General features: G+C 37.7%; 2 protein-coding genes and 1 long non-coding RNA gene across 5 annotated transcripts in view; all 3 read right to left on the bottom strand.

Annotated features, from left to right (window-relative positions):
* LOC117485224 overlaps positions 1 to 22,035 on the bottom strand; it is a 103,913-nt gene that overhangs the window by 65,662 nt on the left and 16,216 nt on the right. For both annotated transcript variants that reach the window (XM_034133770.1, XM_034133771.1), the window contains one exon: positions 21,673 to 21,936. In XM_034133770.1, the coding sequence (XP_033989661.1) occupies positions 21,673 to 21,936 (264 nt within the window). The remainder of the gene's footprint in view (positions 1 to 21,672; positions 21,937 to 22,035) is intronic.
* LOC117485227 lies at positions 791 to 8,861 on the bottom strand. 2 transcript variants are annotated; one of them, XM_034133774.1, is made up of 14 exons: positions 8,724 to 8,861; positions 8,579 to 8,611; positions 8,166 to 8,426; positions 7,297 to 7,608; positions 6,393 to 6,656; positions 5,833 to 6,087; positions 5,536 to 5,655; positions 5,404 to 5,419; positions 5,216 to 5,304; positions 5,016 to 5,066; positions 4,877 to 4,933; positions 4,737 to 4,796; positions 1,134 to 1,222; positions 791 to 1,025 (listed from the first exon to the last, which is right to left on the bottom strand). In XM_034133774.1, the coding sequence occupies exons 1-13, from the start codon at positions 8,836 to 8,838 to the stop codon at positions 1,140 to 1,142; spliced, it is 1,716 nt and encodes a 571-aa protein (XP_033989665.1). In that variant the 5' UTR covers positions 8,839 to 8,861; the 3' UTR covers positions 791 to 1,025; positions 1,134 to 1,139. The 2 variants fall into 2 exon arrangements, with proteins under 2 accessions (XP_033989665.1, XP_033989666.1); XM_034133775.1 differs by having other exon boundaries at positions 5,536 to 5,652.
* LOC117485238 lies at positions 16,794 to 17,885 on the bottom strand. Its single transcript, XR_004556211.1, has 4 exons — positions 17,815 to 17,885; positions 17,673 to 17,723; positions 17,512 to 17,559; positions 16,794 to 17,179 (listed from the first exon to the last, which is right to left on the bottom strand). It is a non-coding gene; the product is annotated as an uncharacterized LOC117485238 (long non-coding RNA).

Raw genomic sequence — 22,035 nt, 5'->3', positions numbered from 1 at the left:
GACACAGGAGTGGCTAAAGAAGAAGCACATTTAGGTGAGGGAATGGCCTAGCCCAGGGGTCTGAAAAGTACTCACAGAATAACCCCAGCGTGCAGAGCAAAGTGTGTCCCATCTTCCCATCGAACACTGACTCTCTGTCTCTTACACATACGTCCACTTTAACACTTGAAGAAAATTGAGGAAGACTGACAGAGCACTGTGGGAAGAAATCTGATCTGATGTCAACATGAGCTCATTGGTTATTTACACATTTCCTAAGAATAACTAGTCTCTCTTTCCTTCCTGTTTTATATTGGCATGACTAATTCATGCTCATGCCATGCAGATACATTTGAACTTCACTCTCTACCAAGATCTCACTTTAAAAAGGCAGAGTAAATAGTCATTTTTGCTCAACTCATAATCAAGTAAAAATGGATGGCAGTATTATACTTGTGTTTCACAGGCAGATATATTTAACGCCAACAGTTAGATGGTTCATCGAGACAACTGCAGAATGATTTAACCTGACCTTTATTGCAATTGTAATTCTGATCATTTTTCATGCATTAGTCTAAAAACAGAAGACAAAAGTCAGGTTTTGTTGGTAAAATCCTGTAAACCTCTAATATTAGATGTTTCTTCTGCTTCATCACTAGTAACAAGGCCGATGATTCAAAGTGACATATTTTTGGTCACATCTCAGCTCTTGCACCTCTAAATGATTTCTGTCACCTAAAAGCATGACTGTACTGGATCACCAAAATAAAAGGGATGAAACAAAACAAACACCTTGTGTAAAGAAAAATCATGTAGAAGCAATTAAAGTCAAGTTTATTGATGCAAAACAAAGCTTACTTTTTTTAAATAAACATAGATTAAAGCCTTACGATGCATTTATTTTACATTTTCCGCTATTACATGCACTGTACAAAATACTCGCTGATAAATGGAGAGCAAAGCTGCAAATAAGGTTTAATAAACAAAGGTTTTGTTTTGGTATGTTGTTTCCATTCGTCTTGTCCTTACAGAAGGCATTGTTTGATCTGAAAGAAAACCAAAGAAGAAAAAAGGTTTAATCCTTTAAAGAATTGACATTTACAATATATTTAACAATATATGAAATATATAAAGTGATTAATCCCAATACTTACATGATGTTACGCTGCAATTTTACCAAGAGCTGTTCCTGGTTTGAGTTCAGAATAAACAGTTTCATCCGCTGGTGCAGGACTTGACTTCCCTATGAATTAAGAGATTATTATTATTTATTTTTTTACAGTATTCCCCCCCAGTTAAAAATGAAAATGTACTGGTATACATTTTCCTCCCAAGAGGGTAAAGTGATAGTTTGATAGAAGGAATTGCTCATGATGATTCACAACAGTTATACATGTATGGAAACAGATATATGAAATGTCATATGCCCTGATGTTTTTTTCATGAATGCATAGAATTGACAGAAAATAAACTTAACAAACATTGACAAAGTTATGTGTAGGGTTTGAACATTGCTGACTTTGGCGACACCTTGTGGCACATTTAAAAATGACACCCTAGCAGGCACCATAACAAATATTAAAGGGGACCTATCATGCAAAATGCACTTTTGTACGTCTTTTATACATGAATATGTGTCCCCGGTGTTCCAGGGAACTCACCAAGTGTCAGCAAACACAACCCTCTCTATTTTCCTCCATACCCAAATCTCTAAAAAAGGGGCTGCAACGGATCTGATAAAAACTGATCCAGATTTGAACACTGTCCTGACGTCAGGACAGTGGCTCTACGGCTATTGGGCCAACTCCACCAATCAGGAGGAGACAGCCACGGCCATTGCCATTATTCAAATATAGAATGATAGGTCCACTTTAATCATCATACTATATTTAAATGATATATTGTAGGGCCATACCTATATAAGGTATATTTATACGTTTCTGTTTTCAAAATACCAAACAGATCATGCATTTTAGCCATGCCTCATTTCGCTCTATTTGATGTTCTCCAGCCCTGTTTTTGCAGGGGGCTGATTCTGTGAGCTGCAGCTGACCACGCCCCCCTGCAGGAGAGGATAGCGTGCTCTGATCAAGTCAGAAGAGGGGGAGAAAAATAGATCTCCGTCATCCGTGTTTTATTATATAGAGTCGTTATTCATTTGTTTTAAAGCTCAATAAATAACAAAGAAGACCTTTGACCGGCACTTTTCTAATTTTGTCCGGAAGATTTCAACTTTAACCTGTTAAGCACCAAGCCTGTTTTTCATGTTTCAGGCTCAAAAATGACATGCCCAAAACAAATGACTACAAGCTAACTTCTAAAAGGGTTATATGAATAATTTCTTTTATCAAAGCAAGGTTACATCTGTGAGTTGGATGTAGAAGTGTCAGAATCAATATAGATGTTTTTTATTTTAAAGAAAATTCAGATTTTACATAGTAAAAAACTGTAAATTATAGTGTCCGTCCAAAAATTATTTTTTACAGATAGTGAAAACTACTCTTGGATGATGGGTTAGTAGAGTAAAAGCTTTAGGAATCCAAAGTACAACATAAAATAAGTACCCTGTATCAAGATTGATGCAAAACAAGTGACATTTGACCTTTTTAGAGAGGTTTAGCCAAAACCACCCCACCTCTGAGGTGATTTGGGTGAAAATGTTTTTTTTTCCATATCTCTGGCCCCCCTTGCTCGATTTTGATGGTTGACACCTCTTTCTGACCGTTAGAGCCAATAGAATCGAAGGGGCAGGCTCATACACACTCATTGTAAAGAGAAAAGGTGGGGGCTGCGCGCATGTAATTTTGCATCAGAGTGGACCGATCTCTCCCTCTGACATTTGGAAACTAAAAAGCAGTTTTATTGCTTATGGATTATCAGAAATCATTTCAAAGAGGAGACAGACACATTGGATTAACCTATGGATTAACTGCAGCATCGTTTTTTTATCGTTTTAATGCCATTGAAGACCAGTTTTGACCAAGGTAAGCCATGTTAGCGTTTCTAGCTACTTAGCTCCACATGTTCTGATGTACGCTTTCGTTTATAGCGTCGCAAATGTTTATCATTGAGTGTTGAGGAGGGCACCACTAGATTCAGTGTCTCCAGGACACCAAAAACGAGTGGTTGGCTGTGCATCTAGAATAAGTAATAAGGGAGTTATTGTGAGTTTAAGTGCCGTTTTAGGTTCAATTTTTTCGCCCGTGGCTAATTCAGAGGCTGAGTGCTAGCATTGTGGGTTTTTTTTGGAAAAACAAATTAAAAAGATCAGTTAGCTGAGTTTCTTCCCGTTACATGGATATAAAAAATTCATAGTTTTATTAAATATTAAGATTCCTTAGACGTTGTTTCCTGCAAATAACGCGTTTATCCGCCCGGTACTGGGGGGGCCGTGCGTAACAGGTTAACGGACATCTTGACCGGCGAAAGAAAACCTAACTGAAACTCTGCCGCACGGTCCCCTCGTTCCTTGGAAGAGGCAGAGAGGTGGGTGTTTGTCATCTGCTGGTGGACTAACCGGAGAGAATTACTGTACAGTGCTTGCCTCGACGGGGAGGGATTGCATTGAAATAAAGCTGCAGGAGCAAACGCTTGCCTCGGGGAGGGAGAAAAAAAGCCACAGAGGAGAATAAACAGAACGGTAACCATGGTAACCATGCGCAGGAAGTCTTCTTCGCTGCTTTTGTGGCAGACTACAGCGCCACTTACAGGCCTGGCATATGTACTACAGCGTCTCCAGCGCTTTCGAGCGGCAATGGCCGGCCGTAGCCCAACCCCTGCACATTCCCCTGATAGGTGGAGAGTTGGCCCAATAGCCATAGTGGAAAACTTTATACAAGTGCATACTTAAAACTTTATATGTAATGGCAAACTCTATATGTAGTGTAAACTTTATATGATGTGCAAACCAACTTTATGTGTTACCTAATATGGTAAAATGCTATGCAGTTGTTCCATGAGGATGTATTTTAATCCATGCCCTCTGTTCAACATATAACTAGCCTTAAGGATGTCTGGGGGTGAGACACAGTGTCGTGAGCAAAAGTGAAGAAGTGTCTCAAACAAGTTCCTGTGTTTGTTCCTTGTCTTACAATGAGTTCCTACTTTCTTGGTTATATCTGTCGTGACCTCACAATGACTTCCTGCTGTCCTCACTTGTACCTGGCTTTAACCCACAATGTGTTCCTACTTTCCTCACTTCCATCTGTCTTAAACAGGTTCCTGTCTTTAACTAGTTCCTCATTTACTATATTGCCAATGTACAGTTTCTGTTCCTCTGGAAAGTGGGCGTAGCTTATCTATCCATCCAGCCCTGCCACAGTGACAGGTCACGAAGTGTTGTTGAACTGCCAAGATCCTATAAAACCTATACGCACTCTTGTCTCTGTGCGCACTCTTCCAGAGTACTCTGTACTCCGTGAGACCTGTGCCTTATTTGAAGCTTCAAATAAAGATCCAGAAAGACAACTCTGTTTCCACCATTTTATTGATTGATCAGTCTAATTGTATATCTCCTGAGTATTGACTAGGTCTAAGATTTCCAAAACACCGGACAGTGTTCAAATCTGGATCAGTTTTGATCAGTTCCGTTGCAGCCCCGTTTTTAGAGATTTGGGTATGGAGGAAAATAGAGAGGGTTGTGTTTTCTAACACTTGGTGAGTTCCCTGGAACACCGGGGACACATATTCATGTATAAAACACGTGCAAAAGTGCATTTTGCATGATAGGTCCCCTAGCAAGTAGTATTTCTTCATACCTGCAGCTGATGTCATCTGCACATGTGAGTAAACACAATCCTCCGGTTCATTTTTCTTCCCTGTTAGACGGATCAGGAGAAAGCATGAAAAGACAAAATATATTGCATGTTTTTGTTACAACATAAATTCAAACACTCACCCTTCTTAGAAATGTTTTTGAGCTCGACCACAGAATATGTCACATCCATGGATTCATCTGAAATATACAATTTATTTTATATTTAAAAGAGTGAACCTTGAATTGTCATATTCCAGTATTTATATTTAGTATACTGTACCATTTGCAGGTTCTTCAGGGCCTTTGACTGATTCATAGAGACAGGCATTATCTGAAGAGAAATCAAAATCAAACCCAATTCATATTAAAATCCCTCTATATGAACTCCTACATTTTTAAAAACAACCAATGAGAAATGGATATGCTACGCGGATGCTACGTTCACAAAAAATTCAAAACGTATTAAGGATTCAGGCTGACCCTGAAGAACAGAAGCATATTCCCTTTGGTTAGTTTCATTCTGGTTGATCATGTGGTCTCTAGCAGTGCTCTGATTGGTCCTCTGAGATCTGGTGGGCAAAACACATGTAGTAAATGAAGTGGATTTATAAAGGAACATATCACTGCTGTCATGTTCATAATAAAATAAAATAGAGCATTGTACCAACCTGATACAGCATGAATCTGTTAAAAAAAGACATTTGCTGCTATGTTATTATGTTTTGCAAAGTGTTCTACTGTTAAAACAGTACGTGTGGTTACATTAGAGTCAATCTGATATCAGAAGAAAATGATCTCACCTTTTGACTTTCTGTATAAATACAGGAACAGCAGCAGGAGAATAATCAGTACAACTCCACCAAGCAGCCCAACGATCAGAAGAATGGGAAATTGAGAGGCTTTTCCAGGCCCGGACGCTGCTATTATAAGTAATCTTTATTAATATTTATTTTATATTAAACGTTCCTGTTATAGATTAACTGTATAAAACATCTCTCTTAAACAAACACAGTGTAATTCAGATGAAACTAAGCTTTCGTTATCTCAGACTGTAACACAGCTTACAAAAAAGGAAGGGTTTTAAAAATTATACTTACATTTGACTGAGAACCAACTCTCTGGTGACGTCCCACCATCTGCTGAATCTCTCTGTTTACATTTATAAAAGCCTTCGTCTGACTTTGACACTGCAGAGATGTTCAGCTCCTTCCTGGTATCGCTCTGGATGAGTTTGTCATCTTTATAGAAATCCACATTATAAAGAACAGTTCCTGTCTTGAACTTGCAGCGAAGAGTGACAGAAAGTCCCTCAGCCACAGGACGGACAGGACTCACCAGGATCATTTCATAATCTGAAAAGAAATCAAAGAATATAAAGGCTTTGACAGAGTCATCAGCTTTTGCAGATTTAATATGTTTATGCACAACTGGCCTAGTCTGGCAGAAGCTGAAATGTCAGGTAGATGTATGAGAACATTTAAACACAGAATATTATCTTTGATCTTTGAGAGAAGTACCCCTGGAAATCACTTCTCAAATTGGACTTTTTTATGAAGTTTTACTAATTTGAAGAGACGTTTGGCTAATGCTTGTCACCTTCACATTTCAAAACAACATAATACTTCAGAAACAAACATTTCAAATAATTAAAACTCACCATCTTTAGTGATGTTGACTGCATTACTGAACTGTCCTGTTTCAGACTCACACCAGAACACTCCACTAACCCAGCTTCTGGTTATTGTGCATGTGGATCCAGTCATTGTCCCCGAGGAAGAACAGGGATAAAGGTAGTCAGGTTTCGTAAACCTCCTCACTCTCCACTCAGTGGAGTTTCCCTCACAGCTCAGTGACACAGACGTTTTGGTGAAGTGCTGCACACTGTCAGGACTCACTGTGAGAGACGCTGCTGAATTCAATTCTGAAACACACAAAGAGTGGACATTTAAACCATGCAGACTGAAAAAGACAATGCATTGGTATGGCAAAACTGCCACTTAATTTACCCTGAAAAAACAAACGGGAACAAACTAAAGTAGGAGGAAAAACAAAAGTGAAAGTACCAGTGCCTCAATCTCACAATACAAATGTGTTTAATTATATTTATTGTTTATGTCTTAAACTATTTAACCAGCAGATAAATATCTTAAAACATATTCCAAACTATAAAAGTAATGAAAACCCTTACCACTTATATCTAATGTTTTGTAGAAGCCTTATATTATTAGGTTTTTGATTGACAAAGTCTAAGGTTTGAACCATGGCGAACAACAACTCATGTGTCAGGATGAAAAGAGATTATTTTGTGTTCAAATTCAGTCAAGTCCAGAAGATGAATCAGTCAATCATCATTCTGTTTTAGAGAAAGGTTTTGAAAACTGAACTATGACCTGATGCTGGTGTAAAAGAAAAGTTCCCAAAATAACTAACTTCGTTCCATTTTGCAATAATGGAATAAAATCAAAACAAACCTCAAGACCAGGCAAACTTTGATAAAGACATTTGTTGGCCTAATGGTGGCACAAACTACAGAAAGAAAGAAAAAGGAAGAACATACTGACCTCCAGACCAGACAAACTTAGGTTTGCTGTGCCCACTGTAATACACTCGATCCTCTCTTCCTGCTTTGCACACATATCCTGCTGTGTGCGTTTGTCCATCAATGATGAAGAGATGCTGTTCAGTTCCATTCTCGCTGCCAGGTAGCAGCTCATAGCTGTAGGAGTTGTAGGAGTGGTCTGACTTTTGGGGAACAGACTTATACCAGTAGAAGCTCCAGCCAGCAGACGGATGATCAACGCTGCAGTTCAGAGTTAATGCGGCTCCAGGACTCGGCCATGATGGAGACACAGTGAGGACAGCCATAGGTCTGTCTGTTGGAAAACAATATTTCACAGAATGATAACATTATGATGTATAATTGGTGGGTTACATGCACTCCTTGGATCCTACTTATTGTCTGCATACAGTATGTAAAAAACAAATTTAAGTGTGAACTGTACTTAAATATAATAACCAAAATACTATTTGTATATACAGTAAAAAAAGTGAACTGATAATAAATGACTTACTCTCAGAAACTGTCAATGTGAAAACAATCCTTTTGTCACAGGTAATAAAGTATAACAAGGTTTGTTGGTGAAGTATTATCTTTATGTAAATGCTTTGATGTAAGAAACTGATCCCTGTCTTCTTATTCTTATTTTAATACTCATTATTTTGTGATAACGAAAAGCACAGGATTGTACAGTATACTTCACCTGCCTATACAGCGTCAGTGGAGCTGTTCAAATGTTAAAACATTACAATAATATACAGATTATATATTAGAACTTGTCCAAACTGCGTGTTCACATCAACATGGCCCATAAATAAATAAATAAATGTTTTTATTGAACTTGGTCATGGTGGTATTAATTTGATCACTTACCTGATACATTTAGATAGATTTTGTTGCTTTCCTTTGTTGAGCACTTCTGATCAAAACAACATTGGTATGCACCACTGTAGCCTCGAGTTAGATAATGTAATTCATAGCTCTCATGTTTGTTGTAAAAAGGCCATTCTTGATCATTCCTGTAGATTGAGTAAAACCAGTCGCTGTCTTTGTCTCCTGTAATGTCACACTTGAAGGTAACAGACTCTCCGGTAAAAAAAGTAGTCCAGTTTGGCTCAATGGTCAGTACAGCATCTAGAAACCATCACAAGATACAAAAAGTAAAATGTGTTTTCTTTTTGTCAAAAACAGTATTATACATTGACCAAACGGATGTTGTTTGGAGAGTTACATCGGTAGATTTGTCTAGAATGAGTAAACAAAAAGTATGAAAATTGTATAATTACCTTGAGCTTGTCCACGGTAAAGTAAATTCAGAACTGAAATAAGTATGAAACTAAATCAGACATTATCAAACTGACAGAAATATATATTAACCTCAGGCATTTAAAAAGTTTTATCAATGGCAATTAAAACAGGAAAAGTACTTACAGAAAAAACCCCGTAGACAGAGCCAAGTGTGTCCCATCTTCACATCCAACACTGATAATCTGCTTCTGAGAAATTCTTCTACTTTGTGCAAATAGAAAGACTGAAACTGCAGCATATGAAGAGAAATCAGGAACTACAGAGAAACAAATGCAATGTAATATTGGAAACGGAAGTTTTTTTTTTAACTTCTTTACACGGACAGGGCTTCCTTCCCTTTTACACAAAGCTCACACAACTGAGCAGCTTTTAACACAGCACATTTTTTTGCACCTTGGTTTAGGTATCCTCTAATGATGAACAGAGAAAAGGTCTTAACATATCCTTCCTGATGTAGATAAGATCATCCAGTGGGCTCGTGATTGTTCACAGATGGTCAGTAATGATTGATGCTTCTCTAAAGGCTGCTGCATAAAGTCTTTCTAGAAAAAATAAAGTGCATACAGTTTTAAGAAGGAGATGCAATTGCAGCCGTCATTCTCACTTTATAATCTATGTTAAGTTTAGAAACAACCTCACCCACAGGAAGTCTCTCATAGTCTCTTTACCAGAAGTGAATGTGAAGAGAGACAAAGTCCAGCCCCCTCCTCAAGATAGACTCTATCTACTTTAAGGGAGCAACATTTCATATCTATATCATTAGTAATAAAGCAATCATTTGAATACAGAAAATATGTTTTTTCCAGGTGCAACATTTGATCCACAGTCGAACAAAGATTATGTTAATTCCATAAAAATGGTCAAAATAAATAATACCACGACACTTCAGTAGCTGTGTAGTTTTAAATGTGGTGGGTAGTCAACATTGAAAGCTTCCACTTCCATGCATCAGTGCTAAGCTAAGGAAGTGAACCGTAAGCAGTCAATTGTTTAGTTATTAGTTAGGAGTTACATGACATCAGACCCTGCTGCCAGACTTCAGAAGGACTATTTGTGTACAGTAGGTAAAGTATCAGATAAAGTAGTTTGACGCCACCTTGTGGTCATATATCGAAATAAATCTTCTATTATAACTGCACAGTGACTGGAGAAAAGTAAAATAAATATCCTCAGTAAAACATACTTACATAAATTGGACAAACTAATGTTTGCGGTAGTGCGACAGTAGATTCCCTTCTTCCATCTCTCTACATACAACATATTGTTTGTATACGTTTACACGCACTTTGAGGGGAAATTAAGGGATTTATGGATACAGCACTCAACACTCATGAAACAGAACTGTATATATTTAAATAATCAAAAATCCTTGATCACAAACAATAACAAATAATTTAAACTTGTTTATTTTATTAACACTTCAGTCCCTCCTCTCTCCTATCTTTATCTTATCTTATGTTACCTACAGATGGAGCATCTTATTTCAGACTCCAGCTTACTGCTTCCTGCCTACTACCTGCCAGTTACCTGCCTAAGACCTGCCAAAGACCAGTATCTGGGAATGTTAAGCCCTCCCACTATTTTCCAAGAGGGCGTTGCCAGATTTTCAACTTCAGGTTTTAACCAGGAGATGGCGCTTCCTTCACAAAAACAGGAAGACAACTTTTCATGGACTTTCAGTTTTGTTTAGAAGAGCATTTGAACACATCAATATTTTAGATCAAATAAAGTATATCTACTCTTGTAATTCAATAATATATAGTCTTTATATATTAAATAACTATGGCCAAACTAAGACTTAGTTTTTCACAAGAGAAAATGCAGATATTATATAAAAAATAGGGCTGTCAGTCGATTAAAATATTTAATCGCGATTAATTGCATGATTGTCCATAGTTAATCGCGATTAATCGCAAATTAATCGCAAATTTTTTATCTGTTCTAAATGTACCTTAGAGGGATATCTTTCAAGTTTTTAATACTCTTATCAACATATGAGTGGACAAATATGCTTTATATGTTTGTTTATTATCATTTGAACAATGACAAATATTCTCATGAATATTAAACACAACAACCTCTGAACATTACAAATATTCGCCTCAATTCAACCTGGAACCTCTCTCATACAATAATACAGTGTGTGTGTGTGTGTGTGTGTGTGTGTGTGTGTGTGTGTGTGGAGACACTGTGATGGATCGTTGGAGCTATGTGCAGCTCAAGGCATATATGCTCGAATGGGAGCTGCCTGGACGCTGCAATCATGTTGCGCGTACTATCCGTGCTGAGTGTGCTGACTTTTCGTACAATGTCCCACTGTCTGGCTACCTGCATAAAGTCAAGTGCTCGGCGCAGTTGTCGGCGAAATGTCATTGAAACAGCTCCTTATATCCGTGAGCGCAGCTAGCTAGCACCAGATGCTAACAACAACAACAACAACACGTAAGGTGTGCCTCGCTCGCGCGAGTCGCGCCACACATACACACTCCCTCCCGGTCCTCCCGATGGCCAGTCCGGGCCTGCCAGTGAGCGTGGAAGTGTGGTCTGCCACAAGCGGGCGGCAGGAGCGGGGCTGTCAGCATCAGCTTGTTGATGGTATTTTACACTCGATGCGCTCTGAAACTACGGCGGCCGAGGACAAAAAATACACATGCGTTAATCGCGTTAAAATAATTAGTGGCGTTAATTTTTTTTTGCGTTAACTTGACAGCCCTAATAAAAAACTAAAGTTAAAATCTTGTTTTTAATGCCCCAAGAGCAATAAAAACACTTGGTAAAAAAATACAAGCTGCAAAAATACTTATATATATTTAATACTAATAACATAATGATTAATTTCAGATGATAATACTTTTCAGTGTCTGTCTCATGCAGCAGCTGACCCGGCCGACAGTAAAAATAAACATTTATAACTAGTTTAGGTTGTTTGAGAGGTAATTAAAATAGCTAAGGGTGATGATCTGACTTGAAGTGTGTGTTTTTGCTCCTAATTAAATGTGTACAAGATGTGAAGTCAACAGGTATAGGAAAATATTCCTAAAACGTCCAAATAGTCACAGCAGGGATTTGCCACTGTGCCACTACAGTTGATCTGTGTGTCTACAAAGAAAGCTTTTCATTTGCTAGATGCTGATGTAGCTATTTGGATTACTTTTGAAGATGCAGTTGGGAATATTTCCTCAACCCTGCTTTGTTATTTTCACAAAAGTGAAACTTAAATAGGCCTATAAAATGATAGAATTTAAAAGAGTCTTGAAAAAGTATGGTGATGGCAATGAATGCATTAATAAATCCCCAAAATCTACAGAATACATTTAATTTAAGGGGAGCAGTTACTGAGAAGTATATAATGAGAACTGCTACCAATGGTGGCCTATTTAGTTTATTAAGAAATACATATTTTTAGCTTATTTCAGACTCCAGCTTACATACATTTCCCGCCTAAGGATAATATTCCCACAGTGCAGCATAATGTACAGTATCACACTGTATTACAAATTCAAAGTAAATGACTGTGGGTAATACAGCAATTTACTGCCTAGATTACAGATTTTGTTTACAGTGTATGTTGCATGTTTTAAATGTATTGTATTTACTTGTTTAAAATGAAATGTGTTTTAGATTGACTTTTAAAATCTAACTAACTACAGATGAAAAATAGCCTCTTGGCTAACTCTAAGAAGAAAGGGTAGACATATCTGTACTTAGTGCCAAGTAGCTAAGCAGCTATTCACTCAGAGGGGGGTAGGTACTAAATGCCATCCATTTACATGTAGGCAAACAAAGTCAAAAATCAACATACAGTAGGGGGGTGGGGGATGGTGAACGGTATGTGGGACACTGAAAAGTCTATGTTAAAAAGCCTCAGTCACCTTAATTCATGTAATAAAAACATCTCAGGTCAGTAACACTGAAAGCTAAATGTTCAATACCATGTTCAGCTATGTTACTATTTATAATGTTATTGTTGTTACAACAGAAGATGTTTTTCTTTATATTGAAGTTAAATGCATCAATCTGGTGCACTTTGAGGTCAAAATTAAGAGATTTATGGATACCGCTGGAAAAAGCTGCAGTACATATGCCGAGCCTGTACGTAGCGCTGTAACTTCCTCCACAAAAGCAGCCTTCTGTTTATTCAACGTGGTGGGGGCCGAGGGAACCGGGCAGAGTTTTTCGAGATTGCGAGTGAGAGGTGCCTGTCATCTTCCCTTTACAAGCTCACAAATGTATTTATCGTGTGATTTTGGAAATAAAAGTTTCATATTCTGAAAGCCAAGACTTTGTTTATATATTATACGTGGGTAGCTATGATGTCAGAAGGAGTTACCGTAAATGAGAGCTGCCGTAAAAGTGTTTCTAGGATTTCTAAACAAACTATTACAGCTGTTATAAAGCATTAAATAAAAAGTCATGAAAGAGATAAGGAGGAGAAAAGGTTTAAGGAAGTAAGCAATGAATACAGAATGTCGAAATCCTCTGTTTCACGCGATGTCGAACATTGAAGACAGAGGACGGCGGTCCCCCAATCTACACAGTGGGAGAAAGAAGGTCATAAAGCAGATCGGAGGAGACATCACGATCTTCTCACATTAGTGCAATTCACATATACTTAACCCCAAATAAAAGAACCCAATAAAAACAGTTGTTAAATAATAGTGAAGTCACGTTGTAATAATAACTCATCTCTCGGTTTGAGTGTTCTTTTTCTGCTTTGCCTAAAGCCACTGTGTCAAGTGTCTAGTGACTATTTCTCTTAGCGGATGCATGTCAATTTAAATCAATACATACAACTATTTTTTAAATCAATAAAAACATTTTCTAAATCCATAAAAGCATTTCAATTAAGATTGGGAGTCATGTCGTTACTTTGTTGAGAATGTGGCCATGTAATAAACGGGATAATTTGCAGCGACTTGGTCATTGTGGGGAAAAATAACATCCAGGGATCCTGATCGTTTTTCTGATCGTTTTTCAATGAAGTTGAATACAGAATATTCATATTTGTCAGTGATTTCATGTCAATTCGGCGAACATAAACATAAATGATCGTGGTGAAGATGATGATTAAATTAGGATTAAAAATCGGGAGAGCCGGCTGCATTTCCTCTCGTTCGTTTTTTTTTCGACTAAACAACATTATTTTGTTAAATAACAACATGGTGATGTTTTGTAAATGATTACATGTCTTATTTAGCACAGACTATGATCCTATCCGTGACATATGGATCTTAACAAAGATCCGCTATACATTAGTACCAGACATACTGTACATCCAGCTTACTGTATCGAAGTTGATTTCACATGAGCTCCAGTGTGGAACCCCACTGCACCCCCTGGTGGATCAATGATCCATTGCAGCTGGCTTCACAATAATTACATTTATTTATCACGGGGGCGGTATCAAGTCAGACTGGGGGCCGGCTCTTCATCACGAACCAATCACGGGCCGATCACGGACCGTGCACGAGCCAATCACGACCCTCACGTTTCAAACTGTCTGAAATAAGATGCTCCATCTGTAGTTAGCATTCTTTCTTTTATTTATGCATATTTTACTAATCACTCCCTTTTAAACTGTATTTTTTACATTTTACTGTCCTATAGTACACACTGTGATTTCCTACCTTATTGGTTACAACTATATTAAATAAAGGTGTGCATTGGAAATATGTACATAAATGGTGACCAAACCGTTTGAGACCCACTGAGATAACTTAGTCTAAAGTTAACTATCTAAACCAGGGGTCGGCAATCCCTGGCACGCGGCACCGTAACCAGTGGCACACTAGGAATAAGTGGAATAAATAAGTGGAACAAATAATTACATTTTATTTTCGGATCCTGAACGAGACCGCCGCCAGAGCGCGTCTCCCTGTTACCTGCAGAAGGAAGCCATGCACGCAACACAGCCCCGCTCTCTTTAACATATGCTGCACAGGCGCAGACTGGCCATCTGTGTGTTCTGGAGAATCACAGAACGGACGGTCGTCATTATTATTATGCCGTTTAAACAATTATTTAAATGTGTTTAACCTGTTACGCACCAACCCCCCGGTAACGGGCGGATAAACGCGTCATTTGTAGGAAACAACGTCTAAGGAATCTTAATATTTAATAAACTATGAATGTTTTATATCCATGTAACGGGAAGAAACTCAGCGAACTGATCTTTTTAATTTTTTTTTCCAAAAAAACCCCACAGTGCTAACACTCAGCCTCTGAATTAGCCACGAGCGAAATAATGTAACCTATCTCTGCACCTAAACTCACTCCTAACTCCCTTATTACTTATCCTAGATGCACAGCCAACCCATCAATTAGCATCAGCTGGAGACACAGAATCTGGGGGTGCCCAACTCAACACTCAGTGATAAACATTTGCGACGCTATAAACGAAAGCGTACATCATAACATGTGGAGCTAGGTAGCTAGAAATGCTAACATGGCTTACCTTGGTCAAAACTGGTCTTCAATGGCATTAAAACGATAAAAAATCGATGCTGCAGTTAATCCATAGGTTAATCCAATGTATCTGTGTCCTCTTTGAAATGATTTCTGATAATCCATAAGCAATAAAACTGCTTTTTAGTTTCCAAATGTCAGAGCTAGAGATAGTTCCACTCTGACGCAAAATTACATGCGCGCAGCCCCCACCTTTTCTCTTCACAACGTGTGTGTGGGGGCCTCCTCCTTCGATTCTATTGGCTCTAACGGTCAGAAAGAGGTGTCAACCATCAAAATCGATGGATCGGTGGAGTGGTTTTGGCTAAACCTCTCTAAAAAGGTCAAATGTCACTTGTTTTGCATCAATCTTGATACAGGGTACTTATTATATGTTGTACTTTGGATTCCTAAAGCTTTTAGTCTACTGACCCATCATCCAAGGGTAGTTTTCACTATCTGTAAAAAAGAATTTTTGGACGGACACTATAATTTACAGTTTTTTACTATGGAAAATCTAAATTTTCTTTAAAATAAAAAACATCTATATTGATTCTGACACTTCTACATCCAACTCACAGATGTAACCTTGCTTTGATAAAAGAAATTATTCATATAACCCTTTTAGAAGTTAAGTTGTAGTCATTTGTTTTGGGCATGTCATTTTCGAGCCTGAAACATGAAAAACAGGCTTGGTGCTTAACAGGTTAAACGGCATCATGTAAGTTGCGCTGACAGGTGAAAGAGGTCCACAAACTGCTTCCCCGCCCTCCTGTTGACAGTTCACGAGCGTCAAGCTCTTCACCCACCCCCCCCGTTGACAATTCACGATCGTCGGCACACTGATACATTCGCTCTCACTCACTCAAAATGCACTAGTGCCAAACACACACACACACACACACACACACACACACACACACACACACACACACACACACACACACACACACACACACACACACACACACACACACACACACACACACACACACACACACACACACACACACAGGCTGTGCTCCTCCCTGGCGATAAGCGCTTGCGCACAAAAAAATAAAATTAAAACACATTTGAAAAGTGGGGGGGACACAAACGGAATTTTGAAAACAGTCCCCAGTGGAAATTACGCCCATGCTCATGGACAATGTAGAAGCACAGTAACGTATATTCACATTTTGAAATCATACGAGATAATAAAGTGAAAGTACTAGCAGAAAACATATTATATTTTAAGTGCATTAAGGGTTTTGGTTACCATTTAAAAATTGTAATGACAATAACATGTTTGAAAAATATAAAATGTTCTGCCTTGTTTTCTTCCTGGACAGGCTTTACTGCTTTGATTGCATTGAAATCATGCAATAAAGATAAGATTTGTGGGTTGATGTTTTTCTATTGGTGACAAGCGTATGAGAAATTCCATCATGTTCTTAGTTATTTTGGTTAATCTGCTTCACACAATACAGAACATTTGTATTATTAAAAATTAGATAAGATAAACCAAGTTATAAAAACAAAAAACGGGCCCTAAATATCTGAAAGAAAACAAATACATTGTACAAAAGGTGTGTGCTTCAGTTCCTTTGAATCTGAAAAGCTTGTTTGACCTATTGGTGGTGCTGTGACTTCAGATGTTTTGGCTTTTGCAAGAGACTACTTCTGCAGATAAATTCAGGGCATTAGATAATTTGTGGGCACCCTGTGGTAGCATCTAGTAAGAATCATTCACTGAACAGTACATGCAGGTATAATTGCATTTGGGTTTTATTAATAATATATTTGTGTGTCCACTGTGTGCATCTACAGTGCTAAAGTATGTGTCCATACTGCATATATTAGTATCTGGCTCTAATATCACTCAATGTACAACAAGGTTCGAGCCACATGATCTGAATCAGACATGTAACAGATAAGGTTGTAGTACAATGTTTTACACTAAATATAAGTACACAGAAAGTAAGTACAGTTGAATTGCAAAGCATTCACCATGTTCCTAGAAAGGCATTTTTTTTTAAAGGCACTGCGCTATTTACACAAAAGCAGCAAATACACTCAATTGCTGAAACAAGGATGTTCTTTTTCATGTTTTCATCCGCTCCATTGGTTCTGTCCATGAGGATGTCTTTATTGATCTGGAAGAAAACCAAAATAAGTTATTATCATTGGGTCATTTATGCTCATGGTACTGTCTATTTTTGAATAAAACAATGTATGTTAATGCCAATTCATTTGTGTGTGAACATATTTACATTTGCCATTTAATAATTATGATATTTTAAGTAATGTATCATTAAACCAAGACATTACTGGAAAACAACATGCTGTATAACAATGCACAAAAAGTGTAAAAGCTTTATTTGGTGGATTTGCTCATTGCTGAAACTGGCAAGCAGCACAGCACATTATAAAAGCTTTTAGTATATTCATGTGTATATGTATAAAAGTGTTTTGTACTTGACATTACCTGCAGCCACATTTGAGTAAAGGCTCTCTTCTGGTTCATTACTGGCACCTGTTGGAAGAATTAAAATAATGTATCAAAGGACAATTCCTGTACTTTATTTAGACACTGCTGGCCACTGCAGTAGTATTTCTATTACTCCATGTTAAACACAGATACTGTACCATTTCCAGCTTCTACAGGCCCTCCTATTGTTTCATAGAGACAACGATCACCTACAGAGAAGTGAAAATCAAGCCACATTTTAATCACAATTAAGGCCAAAAGTTAAAATAAATCCTATTATTAAACCGGACAATGGCTGACCATGGAGGAGAGTAGAATATTGTGGCATGTTTTGAATTTCATCCTGGTTGATCATGTGGTCTGTAGCAGGGTCCTGATTGGTGCTCTGAGATCTTGTGGGCCATACACATGAAGATAATGAAGTGGATTGACTTTAACATGTAACTGCTGTAATGTTCAAAATGAGATAAAAGAGGGTTGTACCGACCTGATGAAGACTGAATCTGTTGAAAAAAGGAAAAACCTTTGATTAGTTACATTTTTCTTGAATTGCAAAGGTTTCCGGTACATGTCATGTGTGATTTTGAGTAATTATAGTTTAATTAATTTGATATCAGATGAAAAGGTTCTTACCTTTTGATTTTCTGTAGAGATACAGGAACAGCAGCGGGAGAATTATCAGTAAAACTCCACAAAGCAGCCCAACAGTCAACAGGACGAAATGTGTTTCTCTGCTAAGAGGACAGGACGACTTCCCTGCATCGAGGACAGGATGTACGGGGCCATGTACCGTGACATATTGGCCGATAGCCTCCTTCCCTCAGCCAAGACACTGAAAATGGGTCATGGATGGGTCTTCCAGCAGGACAATAAACCTTAACATACGGCCAAGGCGACACAGGAGTGGCTAAAGAAGAAGCACATTTAGTTGAGGGAATGGCCTAGCCCAGGGGTCTGAAAAGTACTCACAGAATAACCCCAGCGTGCAGAGCAAAGTGTGTCCCATCTTCACATCGAACACTGACTCTCTGTCTCTTACACATACGTCCACTTTAACACTTGAAGAAAATTGAGGAAGACTGACAGAGCACTGTGGGAAGAAATCTGATCTGATGTCAACATGAGCTCATTGGTTATTTACACATTTCCTAAGAATAACTAGTCTCTCTTTCCTTCCTGTTTTATATTGGCATGACTAATTCATGCTCATGCCATGCAGATACATTTTAACTTCACTCTCTACCAAGATCCCACTTTAAAAAGGCAGAGTAAATAGTCATCTTTGCTCAACTCATAATCAAGTAAAAATGGATGGCAGTATTATACTTGTGTTTCACAGGCAGATATATTTAACGCCAACAGTTAGATGGTTCATCGAGACAACTGCAGAATGATTTAACCTCTTTTCGTTCTTTACCTGACGTTTATTGCAATTGTAATTCTGATCATTTATCATGCATTAGTCTAAAAACAGAAGACAAAAGTCAGGTTTTGTTGGTAAAATCCTGTAAACCTCTAATATTAGATGTTTCTTCTGCTTCATCACTAGTAACAAGGCCGATGATTCAAAGTGACATATTTTTGGTCACATCTCAGCTCTTGCACCTCTAAATTATTTCTGTCACCTAAAAGCATGACTGTACTGGATCACCAAAATAAAAGGGATGAAACAAAACAAACACCTTGTGTAAAGAAAAATCATGTAGAAGCAATTAAAGTCAAGTTTATTGATGCAAAACAAAGCTTACTTTTTTTTAAATAAACATAGATTAAAGCCTTACGATGCATTTATTTTACATTTTCCGCTATTACATGAACTGTACAAAATACTCGCTGATAAATGGAGAGCAAAGCTGCAAATAAGGTTTAATAAACAAAGGTTTCGTTTTGGTATGTTGTTTCCATTCGTCTTGTCCTTACAGAAGGCATTGTTTGATCTGACAGAAAACCAAAGAAGAAAAAAGGTTTAATCCTTTAAAGAATTGACATTTACAATATATTTAACAATATATGAAATATATAAAGTGATTAATCCCAATACTTACATGATGTTACGCTGCAATTTTACCAATAGCTGTTCCTGGTTTGAGTTCAGAATAAACAGTTTCATCCGCTGGTGCAGGACTTGACTTCCCTATGAATTAAGAGATTATTATTATTTATTTTTTTACAGTATTCCCCCCCAGTTAAAAATGAAAATGTACTGGTATACATTTTCCTCCCAAGAGGGTAAAGTGATAGTTTGATAGAAGGAATTGCTCATGATGATTCACAACAGTTATACATGTATGGAAACAGATGAATGAAATGTCATATGACCTGATGTTTTTTTCATGAATGCATAGAATTGACAGAAAATAAACTTAACAAACATTGACAAAGTTATGTGTAGGGTTTGAACATTGCTGACTTTGGCGACACCTAGTGGCACATTTAAAAATGACACCCTAGAAGGCACCATAACAAAAAGTTAAAGCAAGTAGTGTTTCTTCATACCTGCAGCTGATGCCATCTGCACATGTGAGTAAACACAATCCTCCGGTTCATTTTTCTTCCCTGTTAGACGGATCAGGAGAAAGCATGAAAAGACAACACTTATTGCATGTTTTTGTTACAACATAAATTCAAACACTCACCCTTCTTAGAAATGTTTTTGAGCTCGACCACAGAATATGTCACATCCGTGGATTCATCTGAAATATACAATTTATTTTATATTTAAAAGAGTGAACCTTGAATTGTCATATTCCAGTATTTATATTTACTATACTGTACCATTTGCAGGTTCTTCAGGGTCTTTGACTGATTCATAGACACAGGCATTATCTGAAGAGAAATCAAAATCAAACCCAATTCATATTAAAATCCCTCTATATGAACTCCTACATTTTTAAAAACAACCAATGAGAAATGGAAATGCTACGCGGATGCTACGTTCACAAAAAATTAAAAATGTATTAAGGATTTAGGCTGACCCTGAAGAACGGAAGCATATTCCCTTTGGTTAGTTTCGTCCTGGTTGATCATGTGGTCTGTAGCAGGGCTCTGATTGGTCCTCTGAGATCTGGTAGGCAAAACACATGTAGTAAATGAAGTGGATTTATAAAGGAACATATCACTGCTGTCATGTTCATAATAAAATAAAATAGAGCGTTGTACCAACCTGATACAGCATGAATCTGTTAAAAAAAAGAAGACATTTGCTGCTATGTTATTATGTTTTGCAAAGTGTCCTACTGTCAAAACAGTACGTGTGGTTACATTAGAGTCAATCTGATATCAGAAGAAAATGATCTCACCTTTTGACTTTCTGTATAAATACAGGAACAGCAGCAGGAGAATAATCAGTACAACTCCACCAAGCAGCCCAACGATCAGAAGAATGGGAAATTGAGAGGCTTTTCCAGGCCCGGACGCTGCTATTATAAGTAATCTTTATTAATATTTATTTTATATTAAACGTTCCTGTTATAGATTAACTGTATAAAACATCTCTCTTAAACAAACACAGTTTAATTCAGATGAAACTAAGCTTTCTTTATCTCAGACTGTAACACAGCTTACAAAAAAGGAAGGGTTTTTAAATGATACTTACATTTGACTGAGAACCAACTCTCTGGTGACGTCCTACCATCTGCTGAATCTCTCTGTTTACATTTATAAAAGCCTTCGTCTGACTTTGACACTGCAGAGATGGTCAGCTCCTTCCTGGTCTCGTTCTGGATGAGTTTGTCATCTTTATAGAAATCCACATTATAAAGAACAGTTCTTGTCTTGAACTTGCAGCTAAGAGTGACAGAACGTCCCTCAGCCACAGGACGGACAGGACTCACCAGGATCATTTCATAATCTGAAAATAAATCAAAGAATATAAAGGCTTTGACAGAGTCATCAGCTTTTGCAGATTTAATATGTTTATGCACAACTGGCCTAGTCTGGCAGAAGCTGAAATGTCAGGTAGATGTATGAGGACATTAAAACACAGAATATTATCTTTGATCTTTGAGAGAAGTAACCCTGGAAATCACTTTGCAAATTAGCCTTTTTTAGGAAGTTTTACTAATTTGAAGAGACGTTTGGCTAATGCTTGTTGTCACCTTCACATTTCAAAACAACATAATACTTCAGAAACAAACATTTTAAATAATTAAAACTCACCATATTTAGTGATGTTGACTGCATTACTGAACTGTCCTGTTTCAGACTCACACCAGAACACTCCACTAGCCCAGCTGCTGGTTATTGTGCATGTGGATCCAGTCATTGTCCCCCAGGAAGAACAGGGAAGAAGGTAGTCAGGTTTAGAAAACGTCATCACTCTCCACTCAGTGGAGTTTCCCTCACAGCTCAGTGACACAGACGTTTTGGTGAAGTGCTGCACACTGTCAGGACTCACTCTGAGAGACGCTGCTGAATTCAATTCTGAAACACACAAAGAGTGGACATTTAAACCATGCAGACTGAAAAAGACAATGCATTGGTATGGCAACACTGCCACTTAATTGACCCTGAAAAAACAAA

The sequence above is a fragment of the Trematomus bernacchii genome, unplaced genomic scaffold (genome assembly GCF_902827165.1).
Source record: "Trematomus bernacchii unplaced genomic scaffold, fTreBer1.1, whole genome shotgun sequence".
Classification (NCBI taxonomy): Eukaryota; Metazoa; Chordata; class Actinopteri; order Perciformes; family Nototheniidae; genus Trematomus; species Trematomus bernacchii.
The sequence above is the reverse complement of the archived record's forward strand: the minus strand, read 5'-3'. Positions and strand labels throughout refer to the sequence as shown.

Coding starts and splice junctions, on each gene's coding strand:
- LOC117485227 (XM_034133774.1), bottom strand. CDS start 8,838: ATGCTGCAGTTTCAGTCTTTCTATTTGCACAAAGTAGAAGAATTTCTC. Junction 6,657..7,296: donor TAAGTTTGTCTGGTCTGGAG/GTCAGTATGTTC, acceptor TGTGTGTTTCAG/AATTGAATTCAGCAGCGTCT. Junction 6,088..6,392: donor AGTCAACATCACTAAAGATG/GTGAGTTTTAAT, acceptor ATTTCTTTTCAG/ATTATGAAATGATCCTGGTG.